Here is an 18,289-nt window from a genome sequence, read left to right on the forward strand (position 1 = left end):
TTTTTGTATTTTTAGTAGAAACGGGGTTTCACCGTGTTTGCCAGGGTGGTCTCAATCTCCTGACTTCATGATTCGCCCACCTTGGCCTTCCAAAGTGCTGGGATTACAGGCGTGAGCCACCGCATCCGGCCAAAAGTAAATTTTTTTAACAGTGAATTTGTAACAATCTTTTTGTTTAGCCCAGTTTCTCATCTCAATCCACCATACAGTAGCTTTTTTGATTCTCAGGTAATAGTAGGGAATCAGCGGGTTTAACTGTGTCTTACAGTTGTTAGCAGAAAAACCTCTCTGTACAATGACAGGTGGCCACTGAGAACACTTTCTCGTTCTCATGAATTGCCCAATATTCTTAGCTGTGGATGGGGCAATGTTTTGCAGGTCTTCAAGTCATTTTACAATGAAACCTACTTTGAGCGACATGCAACATTCATGGACGGGAAGCTCATGCTACTTCTATGGTCTTGCACCGTCTCCATGTTTCCTCTGGGCGGCTTGTTGGGGTCATTGATCGTGGGCCTGCTGGTTGATAGCTGTGGCAGGTAAACAGAAGGTTCACTGCTCCCACTTACAATTCACGCTAGTAAGCCACACTGTCTCTGGGCATTTGTGCACCTGGTGGGGAGATGTGTGACCCTGAAAATCAGGAGATCTGAAGTCTGGTCTCTGCTTGGCCACAGTGATCATGACCTTAAAGCCGGTCCCCAAATGTCTCTGGGATTTCTTTCCTAGGCCGTTGCATGGGAAAAGCATTCCCTTCCGTCACCTACCACAGCCTTGGAGATCAAGGTTCCTGACAGTGCTCAGCTTAGTGCCTTGTAAGCACTTCCAGTGGGTGTTCACTAAATGCTTGTTTATCGGGTGTCCTTTGGGGGTCAGGTGGCCATGGCTCCAAGTTCTGAGAGCTGCAGCCTCTCCCCACGTGTCTTTGTCAGAGTTTGTTACTGAGGCTGGGGTCAGGCTGAGTCACTCTGCCAGCCACAGTCTCATAGATATGAGATTGTTTGAAAATAAAGACTGGGCAGGTCTTTGAACTTTGCTTGGCTCACACGGATTCACTGATTGTTCTTCCTAAGCCCAGGTGCTCCAAAGACGTGACTCCACAGATAAGGAAAGATGCACAGGCCAAGGTTCCCAGGAGGGCAAAGCATGAGCCTGGGCTCAGGGCGAGGCCTGGTGGCGTTCTCTTAGTTCAGCCCACTCATTCGGATTCATGGTTACACCTGGGCGTGGTGTGCCAGGTTAAGCAGTTTGCAGGAGTGACTGGAAGCCCTCCAGTGAAAAAGTCACTCAAAAAACCAGAGCAATTTCATTTTTGGGCATAGAAAAAAAACAGTGCTGATTGAAAATTAATTATCTATTAATTAATGCAAGACTCACAGGATCTCTTCTTGCGAATACTTGATTGACAATTAATTTGCTATACATTATGCACTGGAATGAAGAAACTGTTGACTCTAATGTAATTATACCATAATTCAAGCTTTTTTTTTTTTGGTCATCCAGACTGTGATGTCCTCATCTAGACCGAGAGTGATTGGACTGTTCTGGAAGCCCAGGCTTGGCCTCCACTTCCTTGTCTGAACCCATTTTCCGGATGAGGAGCCTGAGCCCAGGAATGTGGTGGTGCCAGCCTTGCCCACTGGGGTCCTGACAGCCCCAGCCTCCCCTCCTAGTCACCAGGAAGGGCTGGGAGTCCGGAGAAGGGTGGGAACGTGTCTGGGCTGCTTAGTCTTTTTGGGCCTCCTGGCTGGCTGACTCTCCCCCGTCAGGGCCTGGGCTCTGGTGGCTGCTCCTGAAGGCTGTGGCAGCCCCAGGGAGAGAAAAGTGGCCTGAGAACACCAGCCTGCTTATCTGTGGACGCCCTGGCCAGTCTTCAGTGTTGCCAACCTGGGATATTTTCATAGAGTCCTCACCACCTGCTCCCTCCTCTTGGCACCAGAACCCCACCTTCCTGGCTGGCTCACTCAGCACACTCACTCAGGGTCCCAGCGGCCCTCAAAGATGTGTGCAAAGTGTGAGACAATCACAAAGGTAGTCCTGGGGTTGCTGACAGCTTCATCACCCCCAGACCTGTTGGGGTGCAAGGAGGGAGCACCTCCCCCTGGAGGTGGAGAGAGGAAATAAAAAATGAATACCAGGCTGGGCATGGGGGCTTGCACCTGTAATTCCAGCACTTTGGGAGGCTGGAGTGAGCGAATCACTCGAGGCTAAGAGTTCGAGACCAGCCAGGCCAACGTGGTGAAACTCTGTCTCTACTAAAAATACAAATATTAGCTGGGCATGGTGGTACGTGCCAGTAATCCCAGCTACTTGGGAGGCTGAGGCAGGAGAATCGCTTGAACCCAGGAGGCAGAGTGTATTAGTCCATTTTCACTCTGATGATAAAGACATACCCAAGACTGGGCAATTTACAAAAGAAAGAGGTTTAATGGACTCACGGTTCCACGTCGCTGGGGAGGTGGAAGTCAGAGGAGGAGTCACGGCGGAAGGCATAGTCATGGCGGAAGGCAGAGGAGGAGCAAAGCCACATCTTCCATGAATGGCAGCAGGCAAAGAGAGAGCTTGTGCAGAAACATTCTTCCTTATAAAACCATCAGACCTGGTGAGACTTACTCACTATCACAAGATCAGCACTGGGAAGACCTGCCCTCAGGTCCCTCCCACAACACGTGGGAATTTAAGATGAGATTTGGGTGAGGACACAGCCAAACCATATCATGTGAGCCGACATCCCACCACTGCACTCTAGCCTGGGCGACAGAGCAAGACTCCATCTCAAAAACAAACAAACAAAAAAAGAATATCAGGATGCACCAGCCAGCAACCCCACAGCTCAGGAGCTCTCTGCCCTCTTTCTGGTCCACTGCCATTCTTCTCCTGTGCAAAACCCAAGCCAAAGGCAAGGGAGGGGGGCACGGGAGCCATTGCCGCAGGTTGGCATAGGACCTAGAGCATGGAGTCAAGCAGATGAGTGGATCGTGGAGGCAGCAGGACGCACCCAGCGTAGTGCTGTTTTTCAGGCACTCCCTGCCCTTCTCAGGCTTGTGGTTTTTCAGCCTTGGAGGGGATCTTAGAATTCACGTAGTCCCATTCCGCACCCCACTCGTTGTAGGAATTCCCTGTTCAACATTCCTGACAGTCATCGTGTCTAGTCTAGAAACCACCAGCGACAGCTTGAATACCACCAGTGACGGGAAGCTCTCTACCTCCCGGGGCAGCCCCATTCTTTGTTCCTGCCCTCCCCTTTTCAGGCAGCTCCAGTCGTTAGAATGCTCCCCTCCCCAACTCCCACCCCCGCTGACCCCAAGTCTTCCTTCCTGGGACGTCTGCCCATTCGCCCTTTCTTCCCAATCTGTCTTAATCCGCTCCGGCTGCTACAACCACAGACGTAAACAGACTTTTATCTGCTCACAGTTCTGCAGGATAGAAATTCAAGATCAAGGCACCAGCAGATCTGTTTCCTGGGGAGGGCACTCTTCCTGGCTTGCAGACAGCTTTCTTCTCGCTGTGTCTTTTTTCTTTTTCTTTTTCTTTTTTGAGATGGAGTCTTGCTCTGTGGCTCTGGATGGAGCGCAGTGGCACGATCTCGGCTCGCTGTAACCTCTGCCTCCTGGATTCAAGTGATTCTCCTGCCTCAGCCTCCCAAGTAACTGGGATTACAGGCACGTGCCACCATGCCTGGCTGACTTTTGTTTTTTTAGTAGAAATGGGGTTTCACCATGTTGGCCAGGCTGGCCTCGAACTCTTAGCCTCAAGTGATTCGCTCGCCTCAGCCTCCAAAGTGCTGGGATTACAGGCTTGATCCACCACGCCCAGCCTGGCTGTGTCTTCACAGGGCAGAAAAAGAGAGTGGTTTCTTATATGTCTCTTCCTATCCCATGGTGAGGGCCCCACATGACCCGTTCACCTCCCAGAGGCCCCTCTTCCTGATCCCATCACACTGGGGTTAAGGCCTTCAACATAGGAATTTGGGGGACACTCTTCAGTCTACAGCCCCCTGCTTCAGCTGTTTCTCGGGCACATTCCCGTGCCTCTGTAATGACCGCCTGCGGAATAGGAGCTGGTGTTGGGAGAGCTTCCACGGCGTCCACGCACCCCTGCCCTCTGGGCTCGCTGTCTTTGCAGAAAGGGGACCCTGCTGATCAACAACATCTTTGCCATCGTCCCCGCCATCCTGATGGGAGTCAGCAAAGTGGCCAAGGCTTTTGAGCTGATCATCTTTTCCCGAGTGGTGCTGGGAGTCTGTGCAGGTACCTGGGGCCCAGGCTCCGGCTCAGCCTTGGGGGAAGGGTCTCTTTGGCCAAGGCTGGAAGCAGGAGCAGACGAGGTGTCTGGCTGGCTCTGTCTGCCTCTTTTCATTTCAAGACATCCTCCCATCTGCATTCCCAGGACCTTGCAAGCCTCGTGCTTGCTTTTGTTAATTAATTAATTTTTTTTTTTAGAGACAGAGCCTCACTACGTTGCCCAGGCTGATCTCAAACTCCTGGGCTCAAGTGATCCTCCTGCCTTGGCCTCCCAAAGTCCTGGGATTACAGGTATGAGACACTGCACCTGGCCAAGCCTCATGCTTACTGGCCCCTTCCCTTTATTTAAGGATCTTTAGAAACACACTTTCACCTTGAAGTACAAATAACCAATAAGGTTTTACAAGGTATCTTCCAAGCAAGATGGACAATTTAAACTCAGTAGTTTCTTAACTACAGTAATTTCTTCTATTAATAAAAGTTAGACAAGCAGTCTGTGCTTTAGAAAAATCAGAAAACAGACCAAAGCAGAAGTTTGATCGTTAAGTGCCAGGGATACACGGAGGCCTAGGCTCCTCCCCTCTAACAAGCGGCCCAGCCCGGCGGTTAGAAAGGAAAAGGTCTCCTCATCACATCCTGGTGATGCCTCCATGGGGGCTGAGGATTCTGGAGGGATTTTGGTATAAGACCAAACTAAACAGTCAAGGTTGGCCTAGCTCCATCTCCACGGAGAGGCTGACAGCACGGAGAAGCCCCGGGATTAGGAAATGGAATTGAATTGCATCTCAGGTTCCCGTGTTTGCGGTTTGCCTGCCCTGATTTCTGCTGTGCCCAAACCAGGCATCTCCTACAGCGCCCTTCCCATGTACCTGGGAGAACTGGCCCCCAAGAACCTGAGAGGCCTGTTGGGAACAATGACCGAGGTTTTCGTCATCGTTGGAGTCTTCCTAGCACAGATCTTCAGCCTCCAGGTCATCTTGGGCAACCCGGAAGGTAACCGGCAGCCGCAGAGGTCACGCTAGGTCCAGTCCCTCGTTCAGCTGTGCCGGGTGTTACTGATGGATTGAGTCAGATGAGGCCTGAGAGGTGACTTTAGGGTCAGGCGTTGGGCAGTGTGGTGGGCAACGGGATGGGTGATCTTGTTCGGGGCTGTTTTGGTGAGTGATAGGGACGAATCGTGCTTGGGAATGGGAATCAGGGGCTTCCAGGCAGGTAGAGGTTTTTCTGTAAAGGGAAGGAGAGAAGTTGGGGAAGCGAGGTCGAGAGAACAGGTTTCTTTCAAGCCGCGAAAAATGTCAGCGTAATTTGGCTGCCATAGGAATGGCCCGGTACAGAGGGACGTCAATGGGGGGCAAGCAGGTTCGCAGCCGCCATCCCTGTCTCTGGGTGGCTGTTTTCTTCTGGCACCCTCTATCTTCCCAGTGAATTAGGAGGCAAGGCCGATGCCTGAGAGCGAGTGGGGGTCGTGGTGGAGATTTAGGAGAGAGGTACGTGGCCGTCTAAAGGTCTGCTGAAAAATCACTGACACGAAGCGGATTGATTAATAGAAAAGGCATGCAAACGTATTTAACCAGATTCGCGGAGCCTTCAGAGTGAAGATCCAGAGACAGAGGGGAAATTGTCTGTTTTAGTCCAGGCTCAACACAGTATGGACAGCCAAGTAGAAACAGAATTGGACAAAAAGGGTCTGATCCGACAGGAATGGACGAGTGGGGAGACCCCTCGGGGCCAGTCTGTGTAGGTTCTTCTTGGTCTCTGTGCAGCCTTCCTTCCTTCTGGGTGTGGAGCTGGACCCTCTGCAGAATGGGGGCCTCTTATGACCTACAGCCAACAGCACTGGTCGGAGATCTTCCTTCCGGCCAGTTCTTGTTGTTCTAGTTGTTGTTGTTTTGAGACAGAGGCTCACTCTGTCGCCCAGGCTGGAGTGCAGTGGTGCGATCTCAGCTCACTGCAACTTCTGCCTCCCGGGTTCAAGCAATTCTCCTGCCTCAGCCTCCTGAGTAGCTGGGATGACAAGCATGAGCCACCACGCCTGGCTAATTTTGTATTTTTAGTAAAGATGGGGTTTCTCCATGTTGGCCAGGATGGTCTCGAACTCTTGACCTCAGGTGATCCACCCATATGGCCAGTTTTTACATAGAATATTTTTAGGTTTTATGGAACTGGTTTTGAGGAAAGGGAATCTGGTTTGTATGACCTGTCCAGGAATCCTGACTAGGGATGCTGGTTTCTAGGGTTAGCCTCGGGGAAATGGGACTGAGACAGGGGGACAGGAGAAAGTCAGAGAAAAATTTTCCTTCTGAGGGTGCTGCTGAGGCCTTCATTTTGGGGTATTGTTTTTAGAGCCCCACCAGGAGAAAGTGAGAGACACTCATGGAGGGTGGAGAGAAAGAGGATAAGAGGATGGACCACCAAGCAGGCCTGAATGAATGCAGCCAGCAATAAAAGCCCCATGAACCCAGTGGGATTTCTCCTTTCTTTCTTTCTTTCTCTTTCTTTCTCTGTTTCTCTCTCTTTCTTTCTTTCTTCCTTCCTTCCTTCCTTCCTTTCTTCCTTCCTTTCTTCCTCTCTCTCTTTCTTCCTTCCTCCTTCCTTCCTTCCTTCCTTCATTCTTTCCTTCCTTCCCTCCTTCCCTCCTTCCCTCCCTCCCTCCTTTCTTCCTTCCTTCCTTCTTGGTCTCACTATCACCTGGGCTGGACTGCAGTGGTGCAGTCATAGCTCACTGCAGCCTTGACTTCCCAGGCTCAAGCGATCCTCCCGCCTCAGCTTCCCAAGTTGCTGGGACTACAGGCACGCACCACCATGCCCAGCTCTTTTTTTCTATTTTTGTTGTAGAGACAAGGGTCTCACTATGTTGTCCAGGCTGGTCTCTAACTCCTGGGCTCAAGTAATCCTCCTGCCTCAGCCTCCCAAAGTGAAGGGATTACAGGCGTGAGCCACTGTGCCTGGTCGGGGTTTTTTATACACATTTCTGAGTGAACCAAATTCTGCACATATTCCTTAATGGGCGGATTTATGTCTTTGTGATCCCCACAGTACCCTGAAAAGGTTCAGAGACTCAGAACCTGGTGGGTGCTCCATGAAAGATCATTAGCAGAAATGATTCCTAAACTGCCCAGAGCGACTGAATATGAAACCGTCAATTAGAGAGACATCAGCTGGGGAAGCCACAGTGCACGACGCTTAGTGCCTGCATCTCATTTATCCCTCGCCACTTCTTGCCTGAGGCTCAGAGATGTTAAAGAACTTGTCATCTGGGTGCAGTGGCTCATGCCCAGCATTTTGAGAGGCCAAGGCAGGAGGATCATTTGAGCCCAAGAGTTCACAACCAGCCTGGGCAACATAGCAAGACCCTGTCTCTACTAAAAATTAAAAAAAAAAAAAAAACAAAACAAAAAACCCAGCCAGGTGCAGTAATGCATGCTTGTAGTTCCAGCCACTCAGGAGGCTGTGGTGAGAGGATCGCATGAGCCTGGGAGATTGAGGCTGCAGTGGGCTATGATCGCAGCATTGCACTCTAGCTTGGCTGATAGAGCTAGACCCTGTCTAAAAAAAAAAAAAAAAAAAAAGAACTTGTCCACTTCCCACCATACCAGCAGGTGGGAGGCGGATGGAGACCCTGTTCTCTTAGTGGAATCTCAGTTCCCCTCCTTAGCCCAAGCCACCCAGAAGGAGCTCACTCAGACCCAGCGCAGGGTCCAGGCCCTGCCCTACCATGGCCCTAATGAGGCAGAGATTATCCCCTTTCCAGCTATAAAAGTAGGAACAAGACTGAGCTCATTTTCTCCGGGATTCAAGCGTTTAAATCATTGCCTATTCTTTAGAGAAACGGTATTCTTCCTGCAAAATAATTAATGACACATAAATTTTTATAACGATAATGATTTCCTCTGTTTTGAATGTGGAACCCGTTTGTAAGAGGACCCTGGTGGGAACGAAGTCCCCACAGTCCTTGGTTCACGCATAGGAGCGTGACTTTCCACAGTGGTGGGTGGGCCAGTGGGTGCCCAGGCCCCGGGATCCTGAGTCCTTGGCTCCTTGCAGGCTGGCCGGTGCTTCTGGCACTCACAGGGGTGCCCGCCCTGCTGCAGCTGCTGACCCTGCCCTTCTTCCCCGAGAGCCCTCGCTACTCCTTGATTCAGAAAGGAGATGAAGCTGCAGCACGACAAGGTATGAAGTCGCAGGCCACTCTCCCAGGCCCTGCCCACCCCGGGGGCCGGGTAGAGCCACAGTCATAGCCAGAGGCAGGGTTGCCATGGGCCAGGGGTGAGAGCTGGGAGCTGAACAGGGTGTGGGGGTGGCAATTGGGGGCACGGCCAAGGTCAGGTCAGGGAATGGTGAGCTCAGGGCCAGCATGGGGACCTGGGGCCCAGCCTGCAGGGAGACGGCCCTCTGAGGGGGTGGTTCTGCTCTCTGCAGCCCTGAGGAGGCTGAGAGGCCACATGGACCTGGAGGCCGAGGTGGAGGACATGCGTGCGGAGGCCCAGACTGAGCGCACTGAGGGCCACCTGTCTGTGCTGCGTCTCTGCGCCCTGCGGTCCCTGCGCTGGCAGCTCCTCTCCATCATCGTGCTCATGGCCGGCCAGCAGCTGTCGGGCATCAACGCGGTACGTGGGACGGTGGCCAGGTGGGGAGACAGATGAAGCAGACCCAGGCTTCATGGGTAGCAACACAGTTCCACCCACAGAGGCCTGGCCTGGCAGCAGGGTCAGGATCAGCCCAGGCAGGGCCAGATGTCAGGAAGAAAACTCAGTCCTCTCTGCCTCCCTGCTCTGCCTCTCCCCACATGCCACCTTCATTTTTCTCTGTTTCCCCAGAAGGAATGCCTCCTGCCAATAGTCCTTTCCCCTATATACAAGAGACCAACTAGACTGAGATGAGCTGCGGTCTCCTGGGTCCAAGCTCAGGTCACCAGGCCAGGGTTGGTAGGCCCAGCCTGGGTCAGGAGCCCACCTTGGGCCCACTTGGCTGTGATGTTTGTGGCATCGTTTTCTGCGATTGTGGCTCTTTGGCCATAACTGTATCTAACCATAGTGTGGGGGAAGGGTGGAGATCTGGCAGAAGCTAAACCACTGGAGATTGGGTGGGTGACCCAGTTACTCCAGTGGTGTGTCAGGAAGAGGTGGCCTTGGCCCCAGGGATTCATGGATGTTTAACCCGTGATCATGGGAGGGTAGACGGCCCAGGTGGGAGCCACCAGATGTGGAATGGCACACGTGGCTTTTCAAAGGGCTGTGTATGCCAGTGTCCTTGGCACTGGGCCAGAAGACAGATGGAACTTACAGTTGGCTTGGCCCAGAGTGAGAGGTAAGAAGTCATATTTTGGGATGTGAGCTCTTAGAGTAACTGAACGATGGAGGGACAAGTGCTCTTGGAGGTCGTGTGGTCCGACTCCCGTTTTATAGACGCGGAACCTGAGGCTCAGAGAGGGAGGAGCTGTGACCCCGGATTCCGGGGCAGCGCTGGGCTCCACCCTGGTGTCCCAACTCCAGGTCAGGCCTCTTTTTCCCGCCACCTGCTGCCTCCTTCCTGTCCCAGGGTCCCCAACCCAGGCTTGCAGAACTGTGTGTGGCTTGGGTTGAGAAAGTTAAGCCAGTGTCCTGGGTCTTCAGGCCTCTCCTGACAGCCCTGTGTTTTTGCTTAGATCAACTACTATGCGGACACCATCTATGCATCTGCGGGTGTGGAGGCCGCCTACTCCCAGTATGTAACAGTGGGTTCTGGCGTGGTCAACATAGTGATGACCCTTACCTCGGTGAGTGAGCAGGAGGCATCTTTCCTGCAAGAGGGTCTCTGGGCAGGTGCCCCCCGGCAGACAGGAGCCCCACAGAGTCAACTGAGTGCCGGTGGCCCTGGTCCCGGGGTCACTTAAGGGACATGGACTTTAGGATGCACACATACTAATTACCTGCATGACTTTGACCAGAAAACTCAAAATTCCTTCAGATCTGGCCAGGCGCAGCGGCTCACACCTGTAATCCCAGCACTTTGGAAGTCCAAGGCGAGCGGATCACTTGAGGTCAGGGAGTTTGAGACCAGCCTGGCCAACCTGGTGAAACCCAGTCTCTACTAAAAATACAAAAAAAAAAAAAAATTATCTGGGTGTGGTGGCACACACTTGTAATCCCAGCACTTTGGGAGACTGAGGTGGGTGGATCACTTGAGGTCAGGAGTTCAAGACCAGTCTGGTCAACATGGTGAAACCCCATCTCTATACAAAAATTAGCCAGGCATGGTCGTAGGCACCTGTAATGTCAGCTACTTGGGAGGCCGAGGCAGGAAAATCACTTGAACTTGGGAGGTGGAGATTGCAGTGAGCTGAGATGGCGCCACGGCGCTCCAGCCTGGGTGACAAGAGCAAGACTCTGTCTTAAAAACAACAACAACAAACCTTCAGATCCAAGTTTCTTCCCTTGTAAAAATCATTATGGTGACTGCAATACATGGTATTCGAATGCAGATAACACTTTTCGGTGGTGCAATATCATTATTTCAGAGTTCAGTATTTAAAATCTGAGCTACTCGTGCTTTGATATATATGTTGCATGAAAAGGGGTCAGATGGGCCGGGCGTGGTGGCTCACGCCTGTAATCCCAGCACTTTGGGAGGCCGAGGTGGGTGGATCACGAGGTCAGGAGATCGACACCATCCTGGCTAACACGGTGAAACTCCGTCTCTACTGAAAATACAAAAAATGAGCCGGGTGAGGTGGCGGGCGCTTGTAGGCCCAGCTACTCAGGAGGCTGAGGCAGGAGAATGGCGTGAACCCGAAGGCGGAGCTGGCAGTGAGCCGAGATCGTGCCACTGCACTCCAGCCTGGGCAACAGAGTGAGACTCCGTCTCAAAAAAAAAAAAGAAAGAAAGAAAGAAAGAAAAGGGTGAGATGATCATGGCATTCCTTTCCCTAGGCCATTTTCAAGTTATCTTCTGATTATTTTGATTCCTGTTTCTTGAGTTGCCAGTGATGGTAAACATTTTTAATAAAGTTATCTATTATTTATATTTTCCCCAGAGCTAGTTTAAGTTACAATCAACTCTCAGAAGATTTAGAAGGGCAGGGAGGGAGAAGTTAAGGAAAATAGCGGAAGAGGCCTATAGGAAAATTAAGGGAAGAGGACGGAGGTCCCCAGGCTGAAGTCTCAGCCCCTTCCTCCTGCTGGATTCCCATGGCCCCATCCTCGGTTTTCCTCTGGGGCAGGATCCATCCTTTATCCTCAGAGTCCTCCTCCTTGGGGATAAATGACCATAACTAGGACCTGCTTCCCCATCATCCTACCTGGAGCAACCCAAGCCAGAAAAATACACTTTCCCTTTCCCTGAAGGAACAGCATCTGGGAACCAGGCGTAGAGCATGAAATTGACAGTATTTCTCTGATTTTTGGGGGTGCACTTTGCTCCCATCTGGCCCTCCTGAATGGCAGTGATAGTCTGTCTGTTGGGATGTTGGGAGAACATGAGTCAGTTAACATGAGTCAAGGGACTGTACAGGGCTGGCACTGGCTCAGCCATTAGGGATGGAGTAGAATGGAAATGGTATTAGAAATAGAAAAGGAGCCGGGTGTGGTAGCTCATGCCTGTAATCCCTACACTTTGGGAGGCAGAGGTGGGCGGATCACCTGAGGTCAGGAGTTCCAGACCAGCCTGGCCAACATGGTGAAACTCCATCTCTACTGAAAATATAAAAATTAGCCAGGCGTGGTAGCACACGCCTGTAATCCCAGCTACTCGGCAGACTGAGGCAGGAGAATTGCTTGTACCCAGGAGGTGGAGGTTGCAGTGAGCCAAGGTTGCGCCACAGCACTCCAGCCTGGGTGACAAAGTGAGACTCCATCAAAAAAAAAAAAAAAATAGAAATGGAAAAGGAAGGAAGAAGTCGAAAGAATGCTGGTCACAGGGAGTGTGGCCTGGGCTTGGATGTTGGAGAAGGAGCTGGCTGAGTGGAGGGGCCAGTCCATCAGGAAAAGTGGGGAGATGAGGGGCCCCCCATGATGTGAGCCCAGATTCCAGATGGCCTCAATGTCGAGCCTCAGCGAATAGGAGGGGGCTATTTTTATTCTTATTCTTTTTATTTATGTTTTTTTTTTTTTTTTTTTGGAGAGACAGACTCGCACTCTGTCGCCCAGGCTGGAGTGCAGTGGCCGGATCTCAGCTCACTGCAAGCTCCGCCTCCTGGGTTTAAGCCATTCTCCTGCCTCAGCCTCCCGAGTAGCTGGGACTACAGGCGCCCGCCATCTCGCCCAGCTAGTTTTTTTGTATTTTTTAGTAGAGATGGGGTTTCACCGTGTTAGCCAGGATGGTCTTGATCTCCTGACCTCGTGATCCGCCTGCCTCGGCCTCCCAAAGTGCTGGGATTACAGGCTTGAGCCACCGCGCCTGGCCTATTTATGTATTTCTTTAAACGGAGAGACAGGGTCTCACTCTGTTGACCCAGCTGGTTTCGAACTCCTGAGCTCAAGCAGTCCTCCTGTCTTGGCCTCCCGAAGTGCTGAGATTACAGGTGTGAGCCACTGTGCCCAGCCCAGGGGCTATTTTTAAATGTGGATTTTATTCCTATTCAGGTGTGGTGAGGCCAATAGATCAGGAGGTGGCTGCTGCTGGAAAGACAATTTGTTCCTCACAGATCCCATGAAGAGGGCGCAGTCCACGCCATGCAGGGCCTGCGGGGAAGCCCCAGGGTTGGTCAGGAAGCAGAGGCATGAAGGGGAAGTGTGAGGATGAACCTTTACTGTGGTTCCCACAGAAAGGAACGGGTGAGGCAGGGTGAGCAGGTTTAGGAGTAGCTGGTGTGAATAATTTCCTCAGGCTGGGGGCCACAGGGACTGTCCCAGCTGCCTGGCCGCTGGGCCCCAGGGTGTTAGAGCAAGTGGTGCTGGCCTTGAGTGTGAAAGTTCAGCAAAGGAGGACCTGGGGTGTGGGCCTGCATTGTCGGTTTGCAGATGAAAGAGGCACTCCCAGACAGCGGTTTGTTTGCTATCGGTGGGGTGGGAAGGGTAGTCCCTCCAGGGCCATCAAGGTCCCAAGATGTCAAAGCATCAAACACAGAAAATAGAAAATGTGGTTATTCCAGTGGGTGGCAGGGGTGCAGGGAGTCAAGATCCAGGAGATCTGGAAATGACCAGAACAAGGAAGGGTGGCAGTGAAGAGCATGAATGTCTGACCCATGTCAAATGAGCAGCCTCCATCCCACATGCAGGCAGCAGGGGTAAGAAAGGGACACCTAAAAGGTGGGGCGAGGTGGCTCACTCCTGTAATCCCAGCACTTTGGGAGGCTGAGGTGGGAGGATCACTTGAGGTCAGGAGTTCGAGACCAGCCTGGCCAACATGGTGAAATCTCATCTCTACAAAAAATACAAAAATTAGCTGGGCATGGTGGCAGATGCCTGTAATCCCAGCTACTTGGGAGGCTGAGGCAGGAGAATCACTTGAACCCTGGAGGCGAAGGTTGCAGTGAGCCAAGATCACGCTGTTGCTTGCACTCAGCCTGGGCAGCAAGCGCGAAACTCCGTTTAAAAAAAAAGAAAGAAAAAAGAAAGGGTCACCTAAGAGGGGCCTGCAAGAGGAAGTGGAGGCTCTGCCCAAGAATCCTGGGCACCAGGCCAACGTAGCTCCTCACCATCCCCCTTTCCCTCCAGGCTGTCCTGGTGGAGAGGCTGGGACGGCGGCGCCTCCTGCTGGCCGGCTATGGCATCTGCGGCTCTGCCTGCCTGGTGCTGACGGTGGTGCTCCTATTCCAGGTCTGACCTCATTTCCTGTCCCCTGGGTGGGGAGTCATGGCCGGGGTGGGAGATCCCCTGACTGAACTGCGCCCACTGCACCAAGTGGTCGGTTCTGAGTCCCACTGATAGCATGCGTCCTGCCTGGAAACGTACTTTGCAATGCCCTATCCTGAAGTGAATGTCACAGGTGGCTTCACTCACCTACACCTGCACATGCAAATAAATAACTAGATAGATGGTCCAGCTGTCATGGGAAAGAGAAACAAGGAGGACAGTGTGCAATAAAGTACGTGCTTCAATGCATACATGCAAGGGTTCAATCACATTAGAAAACATCTGTGGGCAGTGAACAGGTGTGGATTGAGGAGAGGTAAGACCAGAAGTCATCCCATTCAAGAGGTAGAAGGAGGCTGAGCACAGTGGCTCACTCCTGCAATCCTAGCACTTTGGGAGGCCAAGGCAGGAGGATCCATTGAGCCCAACAGTTCAAGACCAGTCTGAGCAACACGGTGAGACCCCACCTCTACAAAAAATACAAAACGTTATCTGGGTGTGGTGGTGTGCACCTGTAGTCTCAGCTACTTAGGAAGCTGAGGTGGGAGGATCACCTGAGCCTGGGAGGTCAAGGCTGCAGTGAGCCATGATCGCAGCATTGTACTCCAGCCTGGGAGACAGTGAGACCTTGTCTCAAAAACAAACAAACAAACAAAAAAAACCCCAAAAACTGGGAATCATATTTCAGTAAGACTAAAACACAGCAGACCACCCAAACAAGAAGTACATCATTTTAATTTGCAGTGTTCTCAGCCTGTATGTATTAGCCACGTTCTACGGAAGTGAGGAAAATACATGGTGTGGCATGATACAAAATCTTTAAAAAGCAATCAGCATTCCGTGTCTCTGAGGCAGCCTCTCTGCTCTTGTTGCTTGTGCAGGAACCGCAGCATTGCCCTGAACCCTTTCAAATGGAAAATATATCAGCAATGCCATTGCACATGAGTACAAGAATGTGTGAGGAGCTCATTCTGTCATTTAGAGACAAGATCTTTGCTCTTTTCCTTCTTTTCCAAGCTGCCCTCTCTGCAATGACTTTGTCCTTAACCACCAGGGAGTGTAGAGAGCTTCATGCAGCAAAGAACTGGGAGGATTCAGGGAATCACCAGGAGGCCAGGGCCTGCGGGGAAAGCAAGGCCTGGAGAGGAACAGTGTTAGTGACGCTCATAAATCAATTTAATTAAAGTTTCCCTTGGAAAGAACTTCCTTCTCTAATTTTAAAACCAGTGTAAGTTCTCAGCCAGACACGGTGGCTCACACCTGTAATCCCAGCACTTTGAGAGGCCAAAGCAGGTGGATCACCTGAGGTCAGGAGTTCGAGAGCAGCCTGGCCACATGGTGAAGCCCCGTCTCTATTAAAAATACAAAAATTAGTCGGGTGTGGTGGCGTGTGCCTATAATCCCAGCTACTCGGGAAGCTGAGGCAGGAGAATCACTTGAACCCGGGAGGCAGAGGTTGCAATGAGCCGAGATCGCAGCGCTGCTCCAGCCTGGGTGACAGAGCGAGACTCTATCTGAAAAAAAAAAAAAAATGTAAGTCCTTAGTAGATAGGGATTCTAGGAAGTGAAAAGAGGTGATCACGACTGAGCGCCACCTGCAGAGACCACCGCCAGTGACATTTCCAAAACCTAGGGACATCCCCGGTGGCTCTTTCACTCCTTCTGTCCGACCAGGGGCTCTGCCTGAAAATGCACCAGCAGCTGCCGGCTTCACACCGGGTCCAGGCTGGCCCCACCAACCCAGCCAGCCTCGCTTTTGTTTGACGTGTTGAATGGCCCCCAACCCACCCGCCTTCTCTTTCTGTTGAAAATGAATCAGATCGTGTTGCTTCTCTGCTTGGAAGTTCCCAGGGCCTCCTCTCTCACCTCATCATCCAACTCTGTTGCCAGCTTGTCCCTTGAGGCTGTCTCATAACTGTGACTACAGGGTTCCCTGGGAAGTTCATCTGGGGGCACCTGGTTAGTTTGGCTGAAGTCCGTTGACCTGGTTTTGCATTGGCTGTTCTCCCGGCAGTTGGGAGCAGAGATGGTGATCTGCCGGCTCCACTGGTCCGGGGGTCCTAGGAGTCTCCAGAAAGTGGTAGAGAAAGTCCGGACCTCAGCTCACTTATGTTGACTGGGTGACTTCAGCCGTTGCTTGATGCCTGAGGGACTAAGGTTCCTCATAGTCTGTGTTCAGAGCCCTCTGTGCTCTGGTTCCATGATTGTGGGATTGAAGCAATCATATAGGCCAGGCGTAGTGGTGCACGCCTCTAGTCCCAGCCACAGGAGGCTGAGGCAGGAGAATCTTGAACCGGGAGGCAGAGGCTGCAGTGACCCAAGATTGCGCCACTGCACTTCAGCCTGGGCGACAGAGTGAGAGTCTGTCTCAAAAAGAAGAGATAAGAAATAATCATAGAGTCGCTCAGAGGGCAGAGGAGTATCACAAAGATGAGATGAGTTAATATTTGTGATTTGTAAAGTGCAGAGAATAGCACCTGGCAGGAAAATAACTCAAAGGTAGGTGTCCCTCGTTCTCCATGATGCTCATCAGGTGAGGCTGGAGGGAGCCCTCTGGGAGGCTGGAAGACCTGGTTCTCACTGGCCTTCCTCTCTTGCCCACAGAGCCCTTGAGGTCCACGTAGGTGCCCAGACATCTAGGTGCGGCTCTTCCCTGGGGCAGGAAGGTGGGACCTGCAGGTGGACCCCTCCGCACGTGGGGCTCCTGGCCTCAGCCCAGACAACCCTACCTCTCCCCACAGAACAAGGTCTCCGAGCTGTCCTATCTCGGCATCATCTGTGTTTTTGCCTACATCGCGGGACATTCCATTGGGCCCAGTGAGTACCTGCATGCTGCCCTCGCCCCGGCCATCCTGGTCCATTCCTGGGCCTGGCACGCAGTCGGTGCTCGACACATATTTGCTGAGTGAATGGACGTGCTCATGCAGATCCCACCCGTTCTTAGCTCTAAGCCGTGATGGCACTCCAGGCCATGTTCATTCATTCAACCAGCGTCAGCCAGGCCAGTGCCCCACTGATCATCTGTGGCTCCCAGGGGCCCCCAGACTCAGGTTTGGCACCCAACAAGGAGCTGAGCTTTTGCAGAGAGGGAGCTTGTGCCGTCCAGACCCCCCTGGGGCACCTCCGTTTACATCCATACCCTCCAGACACTCACTTTAGCCTCCAAGCCCACAGCACACCCAAGCCTCAACTGCCTTCTGTCCCTGCTGACCACCAGCTACAGTCCCTTATTACACTGTCCCCAATGTCCTGTTGCCAGTGGCTTCGGGCTTCCACCTGGGCCCACCTCTTGGGCAGCCTCTGAGACTCCAGACTCCTTCCCCAGTGTGTCCTGAGACTTGAACCTCCTTCTCCCTGCCTGGGAAGAGACACCCCTGACTGTGAAGACTCTAATAACATTCCCTGAAGAATGTTCATTTTGAAGGCACTGTCCATAAACCAAAATGAAGGTATTAATTCATTCAACACCCATTGGCGGAATACCTCTTTACACTGTGCTGTGTCAGGCACGTGAACGAGACCACATAGTTATATTTAAGGGTATTTAAGAAGTGGGATTTAGGCCTGGCACGGTGGCTCATGCCTGTAATCCCAACATTTTGAGAGGCAGAGGCAGGCGGATCACTTAAGGTCAGAAGTTCGAGAGCAGCCTGGCCAACAAGGTGAAACTCTGTTTCTACTAAAAATGCAAAAATTAGCCAGGTGTGGTGGCGGGCGCCTGTAGTCCCAGCCTGAGGCAGGAGAATCACTTGAACCCGGAAGGCAGAGTTTGCAGTGAGCTGAGATCCACCACTGCACTCCAGGTTGGGCAAGAGAGCAAGACTCCGTCTAAAAAAAAAAGTGTTGCGGGGGTGGGATTTAGAGCAAGATGCCTTCCCAGTGTACCTCAAACGTGGAGGCAGCAGAACCTCAAAGGAAAAGCGCTAGTGTGTGTAGGAGACCTGGCCGGGTTCCAAGCCATTCTGCCCCCACTGCCTGTGTGTTACCTGGAGCAAGCCGTGATTCTGATTCTTCTCCAAGAACAGGGGTGATCAGGTGTGCCAGCAGATGCGAGGTCAGAGCGTGGGCTGATCTGACACTCAACTTAGGCCTAAGGACTGTTGGCTGCTGCTGTTGTGGTGGACAGGAGGGAGGCAGGACAGATGGCATCCCTTGGGGGCAGGGCCCTGGAGAAGGGGCCCGGGCCCCACCTCACTGGGCTGCAGGAGTTTGCTTTTGATTTCCCAGCTTCATTCAGGGGCTTTGAATTCTTCTCCATGGCCATCCAGGGAGATC

The 18,289-nt window shown here is 52.2% G+C and overlaps 1 protein-coding gene across 1 annotated transcript in view; it reads left to right on the forward strand.

Annotated features, from left to right (window-relative positions):
- Positions 1–18,289, forward strand: part of SLC2A7 (solute carrier family 2 (facilitated glucose transporter), member 7) — a 23,979-nt gene that overhangs the window by 2,911 nt on the left and 2,779 nt on the right. Inside the window, exons 3-10 of the mRNA XM_011994196.1 lie at positions 379–539; positions 4,126–4,250; positions 5,085–5,237; positions 8,289–8,414; positions 8,664–8,851; positions 9,889–9,999; positions 13,877–13,978; positions 16,756–16,831. Coding sequence (XP_011849586.1) covers positions 379–539; positions 4,126–4,250; positions 5,085–5,237; positions 8,289–8,414; positions 8,664–8,851; positions 9,889–9,999; positions 13,877–13,978; positions 16,756–16,831 — 1,042 coding nt within the window. The remainder of the gene's footprint in view (positions 1–378; positions 540–4,125; positions 4,251–5,084; positions 5,238–8,288; positions 8,415–8,663; positions 8,852–9,888; positions 10,000–13,876; positions 13,979–16,755; positions 16,832–18,289) is intronic.

Source organism: Mandrillus leucophaeus, unplaced genomic scaffold (assembly GCF_000951045.1).
Source record: "Mandrillus leucophaeus isolate KB7577 unplaced genomic scaffold, Mleu.le_1.0 Scaffold446, whole genome shotgun sequence".
NCBI lineage: Eukaryota > Metazoa > Chordata > Mammalia > Primates > Cercopithecidae > Mandrillus > Mandrillus leucophaeus.